The 21,886-nt window shown below is 27.6% G+C and overlaps 2 protein-coding genes across 2 annotated transcripts; one reads left to right on the forward strand and one right to left on the reverse strand.

The window, feature by feature from the left end:
- Positions 1 to 2,154: 2,154 nt before the first annotated feature.
- On the forward strand, positions 2,155 to 6,529 carry LOC107642561 (beta-galactosidase 13-like). The gene is made up of 18 exons (XM_088486645.1): positions 2,155 to 2,337; positions 2,534 to 2,629; positions 2,743 to 2,855; positions 2,959 to 3,025; positions 3,110 to 3,202; positions 3,311 to 3,454; positions 3,541 to 3,635; positions 3,713 to 3,818; positions 3,925 to 4,009; positions 4,141 to 4,259; positions 4,341 to 4,505; positions 4,595 to 4,773; positions 4,883 to 4,989; positions 5,079 to 5,188; positions 5,291 to 5,398; positions 5,480 to 5,581; positions 5,700 to 5,845; positions 6,034 to 6,529. The coding sequence occupies exons 1-18, from the start codon at positions 2,155 to 2,157 to the stop codon at positions 6,527 to 6,529; spliced, it is 2,514 nt and encodes an 837-aa protein (XP_088342771.1).
- A 720-nt stretch (positions 6,530 to 7,249) lies between these two features.
- On the reverse strand, positions 7,250 to 10,454 carry LOC107642564 (3-dehydroquinate synthase). The gene is made up of 8 exons (XM_088486644.1): positions 9,941 to 10,454; positions 9,310 to 9,460; positions 9,055 to 9,222; positions 8,670 to 8,896; positions 8,239 to 8,362; positions 7,926 to 7,988; positions 7,665 to 7,808; positions 7,250 to 7,580 (listed from the first exon to the last, which is right to left on the reverse strand). Exons 1-8 carry the CDS (start codon positions 10,255 to 10,257, stop codon positions 7,449 to 7,451), a joined length of 1,326 nt encoding a protein of 441 aa, XP_088342770.1. The 5' UTR covers positions 10,258 to 10,454; the 3' UTR covers positions 7,250 to 7,448.
- Positions 10,455 to 21,886: the final 11,432 nt, after the last annotated feature.

The following is a 21,886-nucleotide window of genomic DNA, read 5'->3' on the forward strand; positions in this document are numbered from 1 at the left end:
TTTGGCCGTCTATATATAGAAGACCAGAAAATCATGATTATCTAACAAAATTAATTTGTATTTATTGCATTTAATTTGAATAAGTAAGAAATGATCATATTTTAGTTTAGTATTTAATTCACATTATTTGAATTTGACTCAATACATATAATTTAATTTGATTTAATTATTAGTTAAAAATATCTCATTTGCTTATTTTATTTATAGATTTATTATTTTAATTATTAATAATTTAATCAAATCAATTAATTAATATACATAATTTATACCTAATTTGATTTAATAAATTAAAAAATACTACCAGAATATTAAAAGAAATAAATTAGGAAATACTATTAAAATAAATTGATATAAATTATAATAATTATGTAATATTTAAATATCTAATCAAATCAATTAGTTGATATAATTAATCTCATAATAAATTATATTTAATGAGTTAAAAGAAATAAATCGAAAAACACTCTCAAAAGCATGTCACGTCAGCTCCACTATTAAGTGTAGAAATTCGATTTTTATATAATAGAATAGACGTTAATTCATATATAGTATATAAACAAATTTAATTAGAATAAATAACAATTTATTTATTTTATTTTAGACTTTATAAATGAAAAGACTAATTCACTAATATAACGAATTATAATTAATGTAGTATAATTAATTAAGTAATATAAATTATAATAAATTATATTAAGAAAAGAAATATTTAAATATCTAATCAAATCAATTAATTGATATAATTAAGTTAGTGTAATAAATTGTATTGAATGAATTAAAACAATTAAATCGGGAAACACTCTCCGAAGTATGCCACGTCAGTTTCATCATTAAGTGCAGACATCCGATTTTTATATAATAGAATAGATACAAACTTTTTGGTCAACAGGAAAGAATCTTCAACAATATTAGGTCAAAATTTGATGGAGGGAGCTAGGGAGTTGAAAGTTAGGTTCAATCAGTTTAACAAGCATAGTATTGAGCTTCTTCACAATTTTGCTTTATTTACTTTCATCAAATCAAAATTTAAAAGGATTGAGACATGCAATTTTTATACTCTAACATTTGATACTCTAACAACGTTTGGACTATAGGTAGACAATGAAAATATTAAACAATGTGAATAATTGATACATCAGATATTCAATTCACTAGGTGTGCGGATGGTTATTCTAATATGAATTTTACTAGGTAGACAATAGTTTTTGTGAATAATATGAACAATGAATTCTAAAATTGATCCAATAAAGTAAAAACACAATACACTGTCAAATTACCTACCTAAATCTTAATATTAGGATAACCATCTACGCACCTAATAAATTAAACATCCAATATATTTATTGTTCTACTAAAGATGTCATATGAATAAGAAATATAAATTGACAAAATTTTATCCATACCATCATAAGTTAAGATAAGCGATCATGAAAATTTGTAATTCTAATATTTACGTATTTTTTTATATAAGATTTAGATATTATATTTTATATTAAGGAATATTAAAGGGCATTAATTTTAGGTTTTAGTGTAAAAAAAAAAAAGGAGAGAGAGAGAATTGACTGGTGTTAATTCAAATATAGGACAAGACAAAAATATTAATGACTTAATATTTTTTATATTGACATTTATTTTATCACTTTTAAATTTTTATATATGATGTATTTTTAAATGTTTAAATAACACGATTGTAATTTCATGCTTCCTATGTTGCCTTCAAATACAAATAAAATGAAACGAAATGAAACAAAAAGCAAGCAAACTGCTTGACTAAAAAACAACAATATTTCAGGTGGGGATTTAAATTCCACGTGTGATGCAGAGAAGCCTCAACCATTCCAAAATTGTATGTTTTGACCAAGTCAGATTGTCAACAATAGCTAAATGTGAATTGGACAAACAAACTGAAATAATTGTCACACACACACACACATTAGAAACACCGAAATATTCTCCTAAGTCACATAATTGAAGGGCTAATCCGTGAATTTTGATTACAACATAGTAGTGTTAATGGATGATCCTTCACATATACTCAAAAAACATAACATATCCTATCCTGTTGTGCACAAATTCTCTAAGTTAGAATCTGAATTTAATTGAGTTGTGTTTGAAGTTTTGACCATTTTTTTTGGGAGAGTTTTTTGTTATGATATGATGTTGACTATTACAAGTAGAGGCTTGTTTCTCACAGCACTTGTTGCACAGCTTTTTGTCTCAGTTGTTTCAAATGGTCCAGCCAAGGGTGTTACTTATGATGGGAAGTCATTGTTCATCAATGGCAGAAGAATGCTTCTCTTCTCTGGTTCAATTCATTATCCTCGTTGCCCCCCTGAGGTACACATGCATATTTGCCATATTGTCTATGTATATATAATAATGTCACTCCTATTTTTTATTAATAAACGAAAAGTTGTTATATATATATTACATAAATTCAATAAATGCGAGTATAATTTACTTTTTAATTTTGACAAGGACATGGAGACTTACTATATGTTTCATTTGCTATACTTTCATCTATTTTGATTAGATGTGGCCAAACATTTTCAAGAAAGCCAAAGAAGGAGGGCTAAATGTGATTCAGACTTATGTCTTTTGGAATATTCATGAACCAGTACAAGGCCAAGTAATCATGTCTAAAGTGTTTTAGTACCAAGTTTGTGTAAGATTATTTTATTAATTATTCTTTTAAGTAGGCTAATTAATGCTAATAGATTAGTGTTTCTTATCCTATTGCAGTTCAATTTTGAAGGAGACTATGATTTAGTGAAATATATAAAGACAATTGGGGAGAGTGGTATGTATGCAACACTTAGAGTTGGGCCATTCATAGAGGCTGAATGGAATTATGGGTATGGAATGAAAGTTTAGTTTCTTAATTCTAACTTAATGATTGAAATTACTATATAATACCATTGATGTTCTTCTCAATTTGCATTGTTGGCAACATTTCAGAGGATTGCCAGTATGGTTAAAACATGTTCCCAACATTACATTCAGATCAGACAATGAACCTTTCATGGTAGTTGCTCTAACTTGTTGCTTTAAGTCACAGAATTTCTTCCTGAAATGGCATAAATGAACTTGATTGTGTTTGTATATGCAGTATCACATGGAAAAGTTCACCACAATAATCATAAAAAAGATGATGGATGAGAAGCTTTTTGCCTCTCAAGGAGGTCCAATTATTTTGTCACAGGTTAACAATTGAAGTGAGAATTAAATTAAAGTTCACAAAATAACAAGTATGTACCTTTGATCAAAACACAAGCTTTACATTTTCACTGCTGTTTTTTTTCTTTTTCAGATTGAAAATGAATATAACACAGTTCAAAAGGCATACAAAGAACACGGAACGGCGTACGTCCATTGGGCAGGAGACATGGCAGTTGGCCTAAACACTGGAGTTCCATGGATTATGTGCAAGCAATCAGATGCACCAGGTTCAGTGGTAGGTCATGCAGTTCCTCTATGATGGCTTCTTTTTTATCTTCTGAATGAAAAATTGATTGGAAGAAATCAACAACGATTGCGCAGATAAATACTTGCAATGGAAGAAACTGTGGAGATACTTTTGTTGGCCCCAACAGTCCTAATAAACCAATATTATGGACTGAGAATTGGACAGCACAGTAAGTGTAATACTCAAGTGATGACATTAAAATGGTGCTAGGTACTTTATTCATTTGGAATCACAATCTCATTACAGGTATAGAGCATTTGGAGATCCTCCATCACAAAGAACTGCTGAAGACATTGCATTCTCCATTGCTAGATTCTTCTCTAAGAATGGAACTCTTGCTAACTATTATATGGTGAATAGCTTTTCAATAATGGATGTTGCAAAGTTTAGCTGTGAAACTTAGAATCCAAAAAGATTTCCATTTCCAATAACACTTTTGTTTATCTTTTGCTTGACAGTATTATGGTGGAACGAATTTTGGACGAACAACGTCGTCTTTCATAACAACTCGGTACTATGATGAAGCTCCTCTTGATGAATATGGTTAGGCATGTTGGACTTGGACCCTCATAAAATTTTTATTTTGGTTGCTTTAGATTGCAGAATGAACCTTTATTAGACACTCCATAATTCAGCATTCTTCATGTCTGAGGTGCATTTGTTTGTGAATTTAGGACTGCAGAGGGAACCAAAATGGGGGCATCTGCGAAACTTGCACGACGCTTTGAAACTTAGCCAGAAAGCTTTATTGTGGGGAACTCCATCACTGCAAGAGTTCAGTGATGATACAGAGGTAGGCCTGTGAACTATGGAGTAGTTTACATCAGTGTCTTAGGCTGCATTGTTGCTTATTATGGGAATTCTTTGTTTGTAGGCCAGAGTTTATGAGGGGAAAGGAAACACATGCACTGCTTTCTTGTCTAACAACAACACTTTATTGGATGCAACTGTGGAATTTAGAGGAGTCAAATATTACCTGCCGCCGCGTTCTATAAGCATACTCCCCGACTGCAAAATAGTTGTCTACAACTCAAGAATGGTAGTATACACGTTCATGTTCTCATCTTTCTAAGTTGTGAGCTTGATGCCAAGCTAAGCTTTAGTTCAATCTGATTCAATTTTACTTAGATTGTTTCCCAACACAATGAAAGAAGATACAAGGATTCAAATATTGCCAATAATCTCCAATGGACAATGTTCAAAGAGACCATTCCTACCCCAGATACTTCTCCTCTTAAATTTGTAGAGCCTTTGGAGCACTTCAGCACAACCAAGGATGATTCTGATTATCTATGGTTTACAACAAGGTAAGTGGAAATCCTTACCAGAATATCAAGAAATGGTTCTGAACTTCTCACTGGATTGACTTGCCTTTCCTTTCAATGAATCTGTTGGTGTTCTTTCTCCATGGGGCAGTTTAAAGTTGGACGCTACTCAGTTAAACTCGGCAACTGGTCGCCTGGTGCTTGAAATAACATCCCTTGGTCACCTTTTGCATGCATTTGTGAATGGTGAATACATAGGTAATATTCTTTCTAAAGAGACTGTCCTCTACTCCAGGCCTCATCTTCAATTTGGCCTTGACATCTCTCAATTTGCACTGTTATCATAGGATCTGGGCATGGGACCCTTATACGAAAGAATTTCGTCTTCAAAAAACCGATATCCTTGAAGCCAGGAGTAAATTACATATCAATCTTGGGTGCAACTGTTGGGTTCCCTGTAATACTTTCATAACTTCTTGTTGCCTCATTTATTATTCATTCTTTTCTCCCAAGCAGAGTGGTCTAGGAACTCAAAATATGTCTTTCTTAATCACTCTAGGATAGCGGATCCTATTTGGAGCACAGGGTCGCTGGTGTGCGCGCTATAACCCTGCTTGGCCTTAAAACTAGTCCTCTTGATCTGTCGAGAAAAGGATGGTCACATAAGGTGTGACAATAAGTACTTCACATGCACACAATTATTCCCTAGTGGATAGTTTTGAGACATAAAGTTACAATTGTGTTGCAGATCAGCTTAGATGGCGAAAAAAATAACATTTTCACAGAGCAGGGTTCTCAGAAGGTTAAGTGGACTAAAGCCGACAAGGGGGCGGCTCTTACATGGTACAAGGTATTCTTGTTTGGTAAAACATGATCATGTAACAAAGGAGAACATGAATTTGAAATCAAAATGATAGGTAAAGAACCAATTTATCTAATGCTTGAAATGTATGTTCCATCAATAACAGGCTAACTTTGATGCTCCTGAGGGAAATGACCCTGTTGCTATTCAAATGGAAACCATGTCCAAAGGCATGGTTTGGGTTAATGGAAAAAGCATTGGGCGTTATTGGCCATCATACCTCTCTCCTCTAGGAAATCCTTCGCAGGGCATGTCAGTAATGTGCTATATAATATTACTTCCGCCTCTTTTAAGTGTCATTTTTTGGATGTATTTGGAAACTGTTTCCAAATGCAGCCGAGAAATGACACTTAAAAGTGGACAGATAGAACATGCAATCCGCAAGATATACAACAACTACATGAAACTTAAACTCTTATTTCAATATTTTTTGTTCCCAGATATCATATCCCAAGAGCTTTCTTGAAGCCAAAGGAAAATCTAATAGTTGTATTAGAGGAAATGGGAGGGAAAGTAGAGGGTATCAAGATCCAAACCGTCAATAGAGATACAATTTGCAGCATAGTAAGGGAAGATTATCCACCAAATGTGAAGACATGGAGGAGAGATCTGGGCGTGGTAAGCACCAAAGTGAAGAATCCAAAACCAACAGCAAACTTGGCGTGTCCTGAGAACAAAATAATTACTCATGTAGAATTTGCAAGTTATGGTGATCCGGTAGGCGAGTGTGGACATTTGTTCCCTGGAAACTGCACTTCACCAAATAGCCAGAAGGTGGTTGAACAGGTAAAACAACTTAACCAACCTTTATGTTTTTTTTTTTACAACTGGCATGCAGGAATGCATTATATTCAGATGAAACGTTCTTCATGTCATTGTGCAGTATTGCCTGGGAAAGGCAAAGTGTGCTGTGCCCCTGGACAAGAATATATTTGACAACCAAGGAAAATTATGTCCAAATAACTTAAAGACTCTTGCTGTTCAAGCACACTGTGGCCACCAAACCTGATGCAGCAAAGTGGATGTGGATCCTCAAAAGTAAGATTCTCATTTTAAAGGGTAAATGAGGAATTTCATCATTGGATCAATAAAGAGAAGATGAGTCTTGCTTCTAAATTCATTGATCCAAAGGTAAAATTTGCTTACTTTATTCTCTAAAATGATATCTTCACTTCAAAAGATCCTTGTCCACAGTGAATAGTCTATGTAAGGTAGGGACCAGGAGGATCAGAAAACAATATCCAACACTGGTCTGACATCTTTACATGCAATTTTTTTGCAGATTTAGGTAGTCTATATGAATCCTTTTAGCCGTTGATATGAGGCTATAATGTGATTTGGTTCATCACAGGCTAGGTAGAAAGTTGGAAATTTTGGTCATGGCAAACCAGCAAATGTAACCATATTTCTCAAGAATGATAACCAATTATAATATTTATTTACTTGTGTACAACACAGTTCTTTTTCTATATTATCCACTTGAAATGAAAACACCCTATTTCCAAACACCACAAAGAATATGCAGCTGTAAAAGTTAGCTTCTATTTGAAACTTTGCCTAATCTTCATGACATTAGAATTAAAGTAACCATCTTTAGTCTTCAAGTCACCGTGTTCTGGAGCACAATTTTAGCAAAGTTGTTAGCAACGAAAAATATGGGAATAATATGAGCTCTGCCCAGATAATAATTATTGACCAAGCCTCGATTTTTAAATAATACAACTTTGTAATACACTCTTGCTTGTATAATGGTAGTACAAAGTGTGACATAGAAATAACATAGGAAAAAATACACGAGACTATCATGAGATACAAGCATCATTAAAAAGAATTGCAAATATATCATAACCCAAAATCAGGATTTACAGAATGCATGAAGAGTATCATCTAGTGCCTTTCTATCATAGTCCCCGGTGAAGACACAATTGCCCAGAGGACCCTTCAGAAGGATAAGTCTTAGCAACCCATCTGCTACCTTTTTATCAACCTGTCAAACCAAAACGAATCAACCATTGAACAAAACAAAAGAAAATCAAGCATGGAAAGAGTGGTAAAGTGTCGAGACCCTTACCGCCATCACAGATTTGAACATGTCCACCGTCATGATTTCAGGGGGTGTAGTAGGTAACTTAGCCTGTTTTAAAATGTCTCCAACTCGTTTCACAATCGAATCATCAATCCAACCTAAGCGATATGACATGTCAACAGCCATTACCTGTATACATAGGACATACAATTTCCATTCACTATGAGAAGAAGTGGGCAAGAATAAAAATACAAATGTGCCTATTAAGGGTTCTATTTGAACTTTGAAAAATAAAGAATAAAATACCGTGCCAGCTGCAACAGCCTCTCCATGAAGCCACTTCCCATAGCCAACTCCAGTTTCTATTGCCTAAAGTTTAGTGCCGCAAGAAAGAGAAAAAAAAGTTAGGAAATTACAGAAGAATAATCTTGGCAACCTTCAGTACTATTTTTTTTTCTTCAATGTTTCTATTTACTCAATTTCAATTCTGATTACATTATCAGTTTTATACTTGCTCAAGAAGAAATATGCATTTATATCCTCAGTTATACAATTTTTCAGGATATCACATAAAATAATACAATACAATACAATAACCAGTAAAAAGAAAATCACTCACATGACCAAATGTATGGCCCAGGTTTAACGTTGCTCTCATTCCACTTTCCTTCTCATCTAAGGAGACAACCTCAGCCTTGTTTTCACATGATCGCTTTATAGCATATGCCAGTGCCGCAGGATCTCTGTAATGGAAGACATTAAATTGTCAGGAATGGAAGAATAGAAAACCACTACAGAAGAAACTGCACAACGTTGTGATGAAAAGTAAAAAGAAGACAAAGCGAAAAGTATGTGAAATGCAATAAGCAATGAGAAATCATAAAACACAAACTCAAGAGTGGTGACACATTTTTTCCCTTCCCGCAAAGAGCACATTTTCATATCACTTCCATGGTTCCACCAATAATATTATGACCCATGAGATACTTCACCTCTTACAAACTTCATATGCAGGATTGTTAAAGTACAGTACAGTACTTAAAAGTTTACCTTGCCATTAATGCCTGCATATTTTTCTCTTGCCACTCAAAAAATTCTGCATCCCTAATAAGCCCATACTTTATAACCTCTGCAAAACCTGATGCTAGTTCCCTATCTGGCAACGTATTCAATGTGTCTGTGTCAATAAGCACACATTGGGGTTGGTAAAATGCACCAATTAGATTCTTTCCAAGACGATGATTTATCCCAGTTTTACCACCAACTGATGAATCAACCTGAGAAAAAAAAAATACACAATCTAATGAATAGTGAAGAACAGTAACTTAGGAATTGGAAATCAGAAGTATTACCATTAGATGGAGCAGCAGCAAAATCAATAGAGAATTAGAGAAAATCAAGAAAGGTGTGAGAGGGACAGAGAGAAGCAAAAGACCTGAGCCATAACAGTGGTAGGAATCTGAATAAAATTAACACCCCGTAGAAAGGAAGCAGCAGCATAGCCACACATGTCTCCAATCACACCTCCTCCAAGGGCAACAAATGTACTGCGTCGGTCCAACCGTGACTCGATGGCCTTGTCAAAGACTTTCATAAGCGTATCCTATCAGTTGAATATGCAATCACCTTTTACGCAATTTCCCACGGGAGCCAATAAACACAAAAGTTAACTTTAACGAGAAAGACCTACCATGTCCTTGTACTGCTCGCCATCCGGCAAAATTACACTCTCGACTGAAACGTTTGGGTTTCCCTTTGTTAAAGCATCAATGACCTTGTCTAGATACAATGGTGCAACCGTGTTATTAGTGACCACAAGAACCCTCTTTCCATGGACATGCCTATCACACAACAACAAACTAGTAAGAACAGAGCACTTCAGAATAATATAAAATGAAATATAATCCCCCATCTGAATGGCAAGTTTGAGTTCTCAATCATATTTGTAGGTATGGGATAACACACTACACAATTAATTGAGAACGGTGAAACCGGATATCAAATAATAATTAAATATACACTACAACAATACATCAATCAAAGGCATCCAAGTGTCCTAATGTAACACTAGCACAACCCTGCTCAATACAATTATATGATTGCGATGAAGCATGGTTGATTGATATAAACTAATAACATGAATATCTTTCTTTTGTGCACAATTTTGGTCCATTGCAGTGACTTGGAACTTCCAACCAATACCGACATTTACATAATTTGAGCGATCAAGATTCAAAAACACAAATTTGGCAATAATTAAAGACAAGAAAAAAACTGGGGATGCCATAAATGAAAGAAAAGTTTTAATTTGACAAATTCACCTCTGGAGAAGCTCGGGTTTGTGGAGCAAGCCGGATCCAATATAAATGGGGTAGCTGCGGTTGCCCAAATCGACGTCAACGATGGTGGGTTCATTCTTTGAAGTGACGGGATCCATAACTTGAGCTGAGCTAGCGCAAATCCTTGATTTCGAAAGAGGGACACTTTGACTGTGAGAACATCGTAATCCGAAGTGGGGTGGCACCAAGTTCGGTTTTTGAAGCGAGGAGACACGAGTGGGTAGCTTGGAGGCTGTTGTTGGGGCTGCGTGTTTGGCGGAGAGGGAAAGGGAGAATTGGGTGGCGGTGGAAGAAGCCATTAAAGGTCCTCAGGGTATGAGGTTGTTGATGATTGTGGGTTGGTGGGTGAAGAAGGTGCGAACATGATGAGTGTGTGAGATTGAAAGAACAGAGCCTTTTTGTTTAAGAGAAGACGAAGATGGGAAGGGTGTGTGGGACTGTATGGGTAGGTGAGGGACCTCAGTTGGTGAGTTTCAATTTCCTCACGTGTCACCTTTTAAAAATTAGACTAAAGTAAAACAAAAAATATCAATATGATTCTTTAATATAATAAACGATAGATGCATTATATTTTTTATCAATTTATCACATAAAATTTAAGAATAGTATTTATATGTATAATTAACTACTATAGCGTGTCTATTTATAAAAAATTGTTACATAAATAACAATTTTTGGAATGAAACTTCACTTATTTTGATAAAATTAGTAGTAAATAAAAGTTATATGAAAGTTCAAAAGATAATGAATGCTTTATATATTATCTAAAATTACGTGGTTTCTATACTCATGTGACAGTAAGTAAAAGACACTCACTACTGTAAATAACAAAATACATGGACAACTCTATTTTGTTTCGTATTATTTATTGATGGAATGACATACATGTCTATCATTTGCTATGGTATAGGACCTAATTAGTTTTTTTCTTCTTCAAAGATTAATTAGTCCGAAGTCGAAATCCTCGAGGACACAATTGTCACTTTATTTTAAAAACTAATTTGTCGCAAACCTAAATTCTATTTAAGAGTTTATTATTGACCAATAAATTACTGTACGAACAAGATGAGATTTAAATTCTAGCAAAAGAGTAACTATTCATGCTATAATAGTTTCCTTGTAAAAATAGTTAGACAATTTAACAAAGGTGATTATTTATATAAAAAGATATCTATTCTATTATATAAAAATCGGATGTCTGCATTTAATGATAAAGCTGACGTGGCATGCTTTGGAAAGTGTTTCCCAATTTAATTGTTTTAACTTATTCAATACAATTTATTGCAGTGACTCAATTATATCAACTAATTGATTTGATTAGATATTTAAATATTTCTTTTCTTAATATAATTTATTATAATTTATATTACTTAATTAATTATACTACATTAATTATAATTCTTTATATTAGTGAATTAGTCTTTTCATTTATAAAGTCTAAAATAAAATAAATAAATTATTATTTATTATAATTAAATTTGTTTATATACTATATATGAATTAACGTCTATTCTATTATATAAAAATCGGATTTTTACACTTAATGATAGAGTTGACGTGACATGCTTTTGAGGGTGTTTCTCGATTTATTTCTTTTAACTCATTAAATATAATTTATTATGAGATTAATTATATTATATAATTGATTTGATTAGATATTTAAATATTACATAATTATTATAATTTATATCAATTTGTTTTAATAGTATTTTCTAATTTATTTCTTTTAATATTCTGGTAGTATTTTTTAATTTATTAAATCAAATTAGGTATAAATTATATATATATTAATTAATTAATTTGATTAAATTATTAATAATTAAAATAATAAATCTATAAATAAAATAAGCAATTGAGATATTTTTAACTAATAATTAAATCAAATTAAATTATATGTATTGAGTCAAATTCAAATTATGTGAATTAAATACTAAACTAAAATATGATCATTTCTTGCTTATTCAAATTAAATGCAATAAATACAAATTAATTTTGTTAGATAATCATGATTTTCTGGTCTTCTATATATAGACGGCCAAACAAAATGATAAGAATCATCATTTTTATCGTTCTTGCTATTTCAACTCTTCTTTTCTTCTTTTTTTTTCTTTATGTGAGATTTCTTTTATAGATAAATGAGAAGGTATGGATGAATAATGTTTCGTTGATTGTTTGTTTATAACTCGAAAATGTCTCAATTTAAGCATTACCGTTGCTCAATGGAGCTACCGACTACCGCTGAATTTATTGTATAGCTGGAGCAAATTATGATATAGCGAAAAAACGTCTATGCATGCTATTCTTCTTTATCTATTCTATTATATAAAAATCGGATGTCTGCATTTAATGATAAAGCTGACGTGGCATGCTTTGGAAAGTGTTTCCCAATTTAATTGTTTTAACTTATTCAATACAATTTATTGCAGTGACTCAATTATATCAACTAATTGATTTGATTAGATATTTAAATATTTCTTTTCTTAATATAATTTATTATAATTTATATTACTTAATTAATTATACTACATTAATTATAATTCTTTATATTAGTGAATTAGTCTTTTCATTTATAAAGTCTAAAATAAAATAAATAAATTATTATTTATTATAATTAAATTTGTTTATATACTATATATGAATTAACGTCTATTCTATTATATAAAAATCGGATTTTTACACTTAATGATAGAGTTGACGTGACATGCTTTTGAGGGTGTTTCTCGATTTATTTCTTTTAACTCATTAAATATAATTTATTATGAGATTAATTATATTATATAATTGATTTGATTAGATATTTAAATATTACATAATTATTATAATTTATATCAATTTGTTTTAATAGTATTTTCTAATTTATTTCTTTTAATATTCTGGTAGTATTTTTTAATTTATTAAATCAAATTAGGTATAAATTATATATATATTAATTAATTAATTTGATTAAATTATTAATAATTAAAATAATAAATCTATAAATAAAATAAGCAATTGAGATATTTTTAACTAATAATTAAATCAAATTAAATTATATGTATTGAGTCAAATTCAAATTATGTGAATTAAATACTAAACTAAAATATGATCATTTCTTGCTTATTCAAATTAAATGCAATAAATACAAATTAATTTTGTTAGATAATCATGATTTTCTGGTCTTCTATATATAGACGGCCAAACAAAATGATAAGAATCATCATTTTTATCGTTCTTGCTATTTCAACTCTTCTTTTCTTCTTTTTTTTTCTTTATGTGAGATTTCTTTTATAGATAAATGAGAAGGTATGGATGAATAATGTTTCGTTGATTGTTTGTTTATAACTCGAAAATGTCTCAATTTAAGCATTACCGTTGCTCAATGGAGCTACCGACTACCGCTGAATTTATTGTATAGCTGGAGCAAATTATGATATAGCGAAAAAACGTCTATGCATGCTATTCTTCTTTATCTATTCTATTATATAAAAATCGGATGTCTGCATTTAATGATAAAGCTGACGTGGCATGCTTTGGAAAGTGTTTCCCAATTTAATTGTTTTAACTTATTCAATACAATTTATTGCAGTGACTCAATTATATCAACTAATTGATTTGATTAGATATTTAAATATTTCTTTTCTTAATATAATTTATTATAATTTATATTACTTAATTAATTATACTACATTAATTATAATTCTTTATATTAGTGAATTAGTCTTTTCATTTATAAAGTCTAAAATAAAATAAATAAATTATTATTTATTATAATTAAATTTGTTTATATACTATATATGAATTAACGTCTATTCTATTATATAAAAATCGGATTTTTACACTTAATGATAGAGTTGACGTGACATGCTTTTGAGGGTGTTTCTCGATTTATTTCTTTTAACTCATTAAATATAATTTATTATGAGATTAATTATATTATATAATTGATTTGATTAGATATTTAAATATTACATAATTATTATAATTTATATCAATTTGTTTTAATAGTATTTTCTAATTTATTTCTTTTAATATTCTGGTAGTATTTTTTAATTTATTAAATCAAATTAGGTATAAATTATATATATATTAATTAATTAATTTGATTAAATTATTAATAATTAAAATAATAAATCTATAAATAAAATAAGCAATTGAGATATTTTTAACTAATAATTAAATCAAATTAAATTATATGTATTGAGTCAAATTCAAATTATGTGAATTAAATACTAAACTAAAATATGATCATTTCTTGCTTATTCAAATTAAATGCAATAAATACAAATTAATTTTGTTAGATAATCATGATTTTCTGGTCTTCTATATATAGACGGCCAAACAAAATGATAAGAATCATCATTTTTATCGTTCTTGCTATTTCAACTCTTCTTTTCTTCTTTTTTTTTCTTTATGTGAGATTTCTTTTATAGATAAATGAGAAGGTATGGATGAATAATGTTTCGTTGATTGTTTGTTTATAACTCGAAAATGTTTCAATTTAAGCATTACCGTTGCTCAATGGAGCTACCAACTACCGCTGAATTTATTGTATAGCTGGAGCAAATTATGATATAGCGAAAAAACGTCTATGCATGCTATTCTTCTTTATATATGTATCCCTCTATTTTTACAATTCACATCTTTATATATTAGATTCTTTTTTATATTATTTAAATTTGATATTTTTTTTCTATTTTTACGCTTCTAATAATTTTTTGTTTTAATATTTTGTTCTCATTAATTTCTATATTTTATTTTAGGTTAACTTTGTAGTTCAAATATAATCATTTATGCCATTATTGAATGTTATGAAATTGACCAGATATTAACAATAAATAATTCAAAAAAGGTATTTTTTGGAACAATTCACTTAAATTTAAATTGTTACGTTAAACAAATGATGATAAATATTTTTGTATTAAATCTCTTATAAAAGAAACTTATAGAAATGTTATGTTATATGATATAATTTGATTATATATCTTTTTTATCTCCAATCTAAATTATTTGAATTGGCATACTATTTATTTTTAAATTTAATTAAATATCTAAATATCTTATAATTTAATATAATTTAATTTATATAAATATATGACTTTTAATATTTGTGTAATAAATTTTAAAAATATTTTTGTAAGTTATAATTTTTTATCTGTATATTTAACTTTTAATAATATTTTTTATTTACTAATATATTATTTCTATTATTTGATTATCAATAATGCGTTAGAAATTTTTCATTGTATAAGTTACTTCGAGAAAAAAAATGATAAAATTTGATTTATAAAAATTTAAAATTCAGCGTTTACTATGATTAAGTTCAAATTTTAATTTATTTTTTATATTATATAAATATTAAATTCTTTAATTAAACACTTATTTGTTTATGATAGGATATTATATATAACTTTTATATTGGCAATTAAATTTCAATTGTTACACAAAAATAATATATTTTAGGTAATTGTATATTTTTTGTTATTTTAAAAATCATGATATATTTTTAAAATTATTTAATTATGTTTATTCTTTTAAAAGGATTGCTATTATTAGAGAACAACTAATATTTATAATAGTCTAAAATTGAAAAAATATAAAATATAAAATGTTAATATTCTGAATTTTTGAAGTATAAATCTTAAGATAAATATATATGATTGTGATTAATGGTTATAATTGGAGTTTTATTTTATTCTAATTTTTTTCAGAACATATTTGTCTTATTTAAGTTTTATTTTTTTATTGATTTCTTTTTTTTGGTATACTTAACTATCATTAGTTTATATCAATTAAAATTTATACCTTGAATAAAATAATTATGTGTCTAAAAAAAATGAACAAAAAAATATTTTTATTTTTAGTAAAAATTTATGTCGCTTTAGCTTTTTTTCTACATCATATCTTATATTTTTACTATATTTATAAGAGAGTTTTTATTCAAATTAAGAAAATTTTTTAGTTATTTTTCTTTCTTTTAGTTTTAAATATTATTTACTAATATAATAAAAAATAATAATAATAATAATTACTCACATATACATGATCCTATGTATACCAAGAATTATTATATATAATAAATAATTATTTATTTTTTATAATTACTATTTATAAAATTTATTACATAATTTTCTCCTCTTAATATCAATATTTAATGAATATAAGATACAAAATATTATTTATATTATTTAACATACAAAACAAATATCTTAAGTCATCATGTAGAACACGAAGTATAATAGTGCAAATACTTACTTACTTATTTATTCTATTTATCTATTTTATTATATAAAAATTGTGTTTCTGCACTTAATGATGGAGCTGACGTAGCATGCTCCAGAGAGTGTTTTCCGATTTAATTATTTTAACTCATTCAATAAAATTTATTACAATGACTTAATTATATCAACTAATTGATTTGATTGGATATTTAAATATTAATATAATTTATTATAATTTATATTACTTAATTAATTAGACTACGTTAATTGTAATTCATTGTATCAGTGAATTGGTTTTTTCATTTATGAAGTCTAAAATAAAATAAATAATTTATTATTTATTCTAATTAAATTCATTAAATTGGATGACGCATAGCAACGCATGCAGCGGCGGAGCAGACACGACAACGGTAATGACTGGGCAGGTGGAATAACGGCGACGAGATGGAAGTTGCATGTTCTTCTCTATTGCATTCGAAAGCAAGTCAAGCAATATTCTATTCTTCTGGGTTTTTGGGAGTGAGATCAGAGAATTGAGGGCAAAAAAAGTTAGGTGGCTATTTGGTTGTTCAAGACTTTTTTTTTTCTAGATTTCTAAATACCTAAAAGAGCACCGTGTTAAAAATTGTATATCCTTCATTTCTTTTTTTTTTTAATGTAGATAAATATAAAATAGATTAGGAATTGTCTACAAAAAAATTAAATTAAGTTAGACAAATATATTATTATTATTATTATTATTATTATTATTGAATAAATTAAAAAAATTAATTAAAAAACATCGTTATCCTTAAATTTAACTCTATCTATTATACAAAATCTCTATTTATATGATTTATTTCTATCTCATTATATCTAGATTACATCTCATTAATAATTATAGATAAAAATTTTTTATTAATTGCATTTTAAGTTTTCAATTATATGTGAGAACTAATTTTTTTTTTATCTAAAGTTAATGTAAAAAATAAAAAGAAATTCACATCAAGTTATTTAGACTCTAGAGTCATTAATGAATTTTTTGACCAATAAGATGTCATTAATAATCTTCTCTAAAAGTTTAAGTTGCATAAATATAATTAGATAATTTTAATAAGAATAATATTACGCATTTAAATTTATCTATTCTATTATATAAAAATCAGATTTTTGTACTTAATGATGAAACTGACGTAGCATGCTTCTGAGAATGTTTCTCGATTTATTTCTTTTAACTCATTAACTATAAGTTATTACGATAAATTAACTATATCAATTAATTAATTTGATTAAATATTATATAATTTATTGTAATTTATATCAATTTGATTTGGTAGTATTTTTTAGTTTATTTATTTGAATATTCTGTTAGTATTTTTAATTTTTTCTTTTAATTTCTTAATCCAAATTTATTATGTGTACTAATTAATTAATTTGATTAATTTATTAGTCATTAAAATAATAAATCTATGAATAAAATAGGCAACTGAGATATTTTTAACTAATAATTAAATCAAATCAAATCAAATCATATATATCGAGCTAAATTCAAATAATGTGAATTATGGACCAAATTAAAATAAAATAATTTCTGACTTATTAAATACACTTTTTGTATTTATAAATAAATTGTTGTCTACTTCAATATTAGAAATTTTTATGAATTTTTTATTGCGCAATTAACTTTAACACAAATAAATTAATTTATAAAAATTTAAACTTGAACGCTTGCTATGATTAAACTAACTTTGATTTATTTTGTCATATTATTATATAAATATTAAATTCTTTGATTGAACACTTATTTGATTACGAAATGATATTATATATTACTTTATATTGACAATTAAATTTCAGTTACTACACAAATAATATATTTTAGGTAATTGTATATTTTTTTGTTATGTTGAAAATTATTATATAATTTTAAGATCATTTAGTTATGTTTATTTTTATAAAAGTATTGTTATTATTGGAGAGTAACTAATATTTGTGACAGTATAAAATTAAAAAATAAAAATACAAAATATTAATATACTGTATTTTTGAAGTATAAATCGTGAAGTAAATATATGTAATTATAATTAATGATCATAATTAAAAGTCTTTATTTTATTTCAATTTGTTTATGACATGTTTATCTTAAATTTTATTTTTTATTAATTAGTATTTTTTTGTACATTTAATTATCATTAATTTATATAAATCAAAATGTATAACTTAAAAAGATAGATACATGTCTAAAAAATAAAAAAATATTTTTTTGTTAGTAAAAAATTTATGTCGCTTTAGTTTTTTTTTTTTTTGCCATCATATCTTACATTTTTACCATAAGTTTTAGGTAAATTATTAAATATAAATTAGATTTACTACTTATTACCCTAATTCGAATTCATTAAATTTGATTTATATGAAAATATAAATGGAGACAACTAGGTAACGTTATTGGGTTTAGGGGATTCAGGTAATTTTAGGGTGACTTTGGTTTATCAACATAAATTAGCCTAATATGTGATATTAGTTATTGTTATATATAATAGAATAGATGACATATTTATGCATTGTTTAGATTAAAAGAATTTGTAGAGAAATAACATGCTGGAGAAGAAAATGGATGGAAAAATCAAATTTTCATTATTTAGTTCAACAAAGAAATTGAATGAAAAACATAAAAGTGTATATGGAGCTCACGTAAATTTTTTCTCTTCAAAGTTGCGAAGAAAACTGATTCAAAAGTGCAAACATGGATAAAAATACAGAGTTACCATTTGAATTATAATTTATATATAACATATAAAAACATTAATATAATTTTTCTCTATTATAATTTTTTCTCTTCTTACTTTTCCTTCCATTCAAGCAAAAGAAAATTTTTTCTCTATTTTCTTTTCATTCATTTTTTTCATCTAAACAGCACACAAAAAATATACTTTTCTTTCTATTTTCTTTCCTCTTATTTTTTATCTTATATCCAAACAATAGTTTAGTGTTTATCCATTTATCTTTTATTAATATTGTTATAATAAGGATACATGTAACTTTATAAAAATGATATAACCTAAACTTTGATTATCTGAGAATTTATTGAGTGGCTAGAATAGCTCCACATCACGAACCAATGAATACTAGCAATAAGGATGATCACAAAAATAGCCGAAACAGGTATTTGCAGGGATTACTCGCATTTTGGAGCTAGATGGGGACTCCTGAAATCCTCACGACTTGCCACGCGAAAATAGATGGGGACTAGGAGTGGCAAACGGGTCGAAACCTGTCGAGCCGGTCGCATAACCCGCCAAAAAATGCGAGTTGGGCTGGAAATTTATGACCACCAAATTTAAAAATCCTGCCTACCCTACACCGCCTAATTGACGGGATTTGGCGGGCTTCGGCGGGGCGGGGCAGGCTTTCCCGCTGGGCCAACTTTTTATTTTGGTAGAGCCATTTTTTTACAAATTTCTATGATGTTATTGATCTACAAGAGGATGAAGATGATAATTGAAGAAGTTTTAAGTTATATTTTGGATTGTGTTTTATATATAAACTTGAAGATGTTTAATTATATATTTTGGATAATATTTTCTTTGCTTTGGACAATGGTGGTTTTATTATTTTGTTTCAAAAAAATTGATTTATAATTATATTTATTACATATTTATAATTATAAAGACGTTAATGCGCGTGAATTTAAAAATTATAAATTTTTATATTTTTAGAAATTATAAATTTATTGAAATTGTTGTGAAATTATATATATTGTTTAATATTTAATGGTTTATAAAAAAAAGGAGATCCCGCCAGCCTACCATTAGGCGGGCGGGGAGAAAATTCAGGACCGTCTTATTAGGCGGGGTGGGCTTTTGGCAAGACAGGGCGGACTTTCCTGTTTGCCACTCCTAATAGGGGCACGGACATAAGTACTCACCCTATGAAATTTATTAAATATATGTGAATATAAAATTATTAATTTATCCTAATTTATATATACGTAAATCCATTTCTTGAATTTAGTAACCCTAATTTCGGCCTCCAATTCGAATTTTTCCTTTTTCTTTCAGGCTCATTCTTAGCCTTGATCCTCTCTCTCTCTAACTTACTTTCTCTACCTCTCATCAAGTCCGTCACTACGTCACTCAATATCGTCCTAAAAAATTATGTTATGTTATTATGTTGGATTTTTTTTATGTTTTCTCCTTTTAAAATGTTATTTTTCATAACAAATATGTTATAAATTGTGTTGAATTATATTGAATTGATTATTTTATGATTTATTATATTATGTCTTTTTGTATTAATTTTTTAAAAAATTTTCAAAGAATATTCGTAGATACCCGAAGAGATCTACGTTCTCTGAGGGATAATTAAATAAGAACTTGCAATGACGGAGAAAGAACGCGGACATTTTTTTAAATAGGAATGAGGGATGGAAAGTGGGTTTCTCACGCTTACCTGAATCCTCATTATCATATCTAACTAGCAACAGAGATCCAATCTGAGCTGATTTAAGAGGGGACGCGTGGACTTCATCTGCATTGGGCCTTTAAGGTAATGAACCTAAGTCAGATTTGGGACTCTAACAATAGATTTTAGTTGAGGGTCTTACTAGGCCCAAATATATCTTAAATTAATATTTTGAATCATTGTTATAGCAAATACTATACTATTTAATATTATAACACTTAGTATATGTAAAAGTTAGATATATTTGCAAGACATTTTTTAATTCAAATTTAAAAAATTAATTATCTCTTTTTTAGTTTTAAATATTATTTTCTAATGTAACGAAAAAGTGAAAATACTAATAATCACTCACATAATTAAAATAGAGAATCTTAATATATACATGACACTATATATATCAAGGATTATTATATATGATATATAATTTTTTTTTTTTTGTAATGACTATTTATATAATATATTGAACAATTTTAATTTTTCATCTTAACATACATTTAACAAATTTAACATACAAAATAAATAACTTAAGTTATCATCTAAGACAATAAGTATAATAGTGCAAATATTTATTTATTTATTAGTAGTGAAAAAATATGTAAATAGTATACATCGACATTTTTTAGTATAAAAGCAATAATAAAGATTATTAATTAAGTTAATTACATAATTAAAAAATTATAAAGAATTTTTTAAATAATAATAAAAAATAAGATTACTATTTTCACATATTACAAAGTTTATAAAAAAATTTGGATAATAAATCAATCCTCAATAGATTATACATTAATTCTGTAAAAAAAAATAAATAATCAATATATTGGATATTATTATTTACGTACTAAAATATATATATATATATTATCGATTATTAAGTTTATAATTAATTTTTAATCCAATTTTTGGTAATTAAAATTTAAATGATTGAAATTATTAAATGATGAATATTTTGTATCTAACCAATTTATTTTTTATTTAAATTAAAAAAATGATGAATTGTTAATCAATTCTAAATTTAAATTTAAATTTGAGTAAGAAAATAAGAAAAATATTTTAAATTTTATCTCACTAACCAAAATTAATTTTAAGATAAGAAATTACTTTGTACATCATATATGTTGTAAGATAGTATGGTCATTTGCTATTTTTTAATAGTAAATATTGTCAAATAAAATAGTGTAAAAAATTAGAAGAAAATATATTTACAAGTTTAGAAAATATTAATTTATTTTTCAATAGAATAAATTATATATTTAATAACAAAAGTTGTTATCAATTTCTTTTCACACTAACT

The sequence above is a fragment of the Arachis ipaensis genome, chromosome B5 (genome assembly GCF_059453495.1).
Source record: "Arachis ipaensis isolate K30076 ecotype BB chromosome B5, ASM5945349v1, whole genome shotgun sequence".
NCBI lineage: Eukaryota > Viridiplantae > Streptophyta > Magnoliopsida > Fabales > Fabaceae > Arachis > Arachis ipaensis.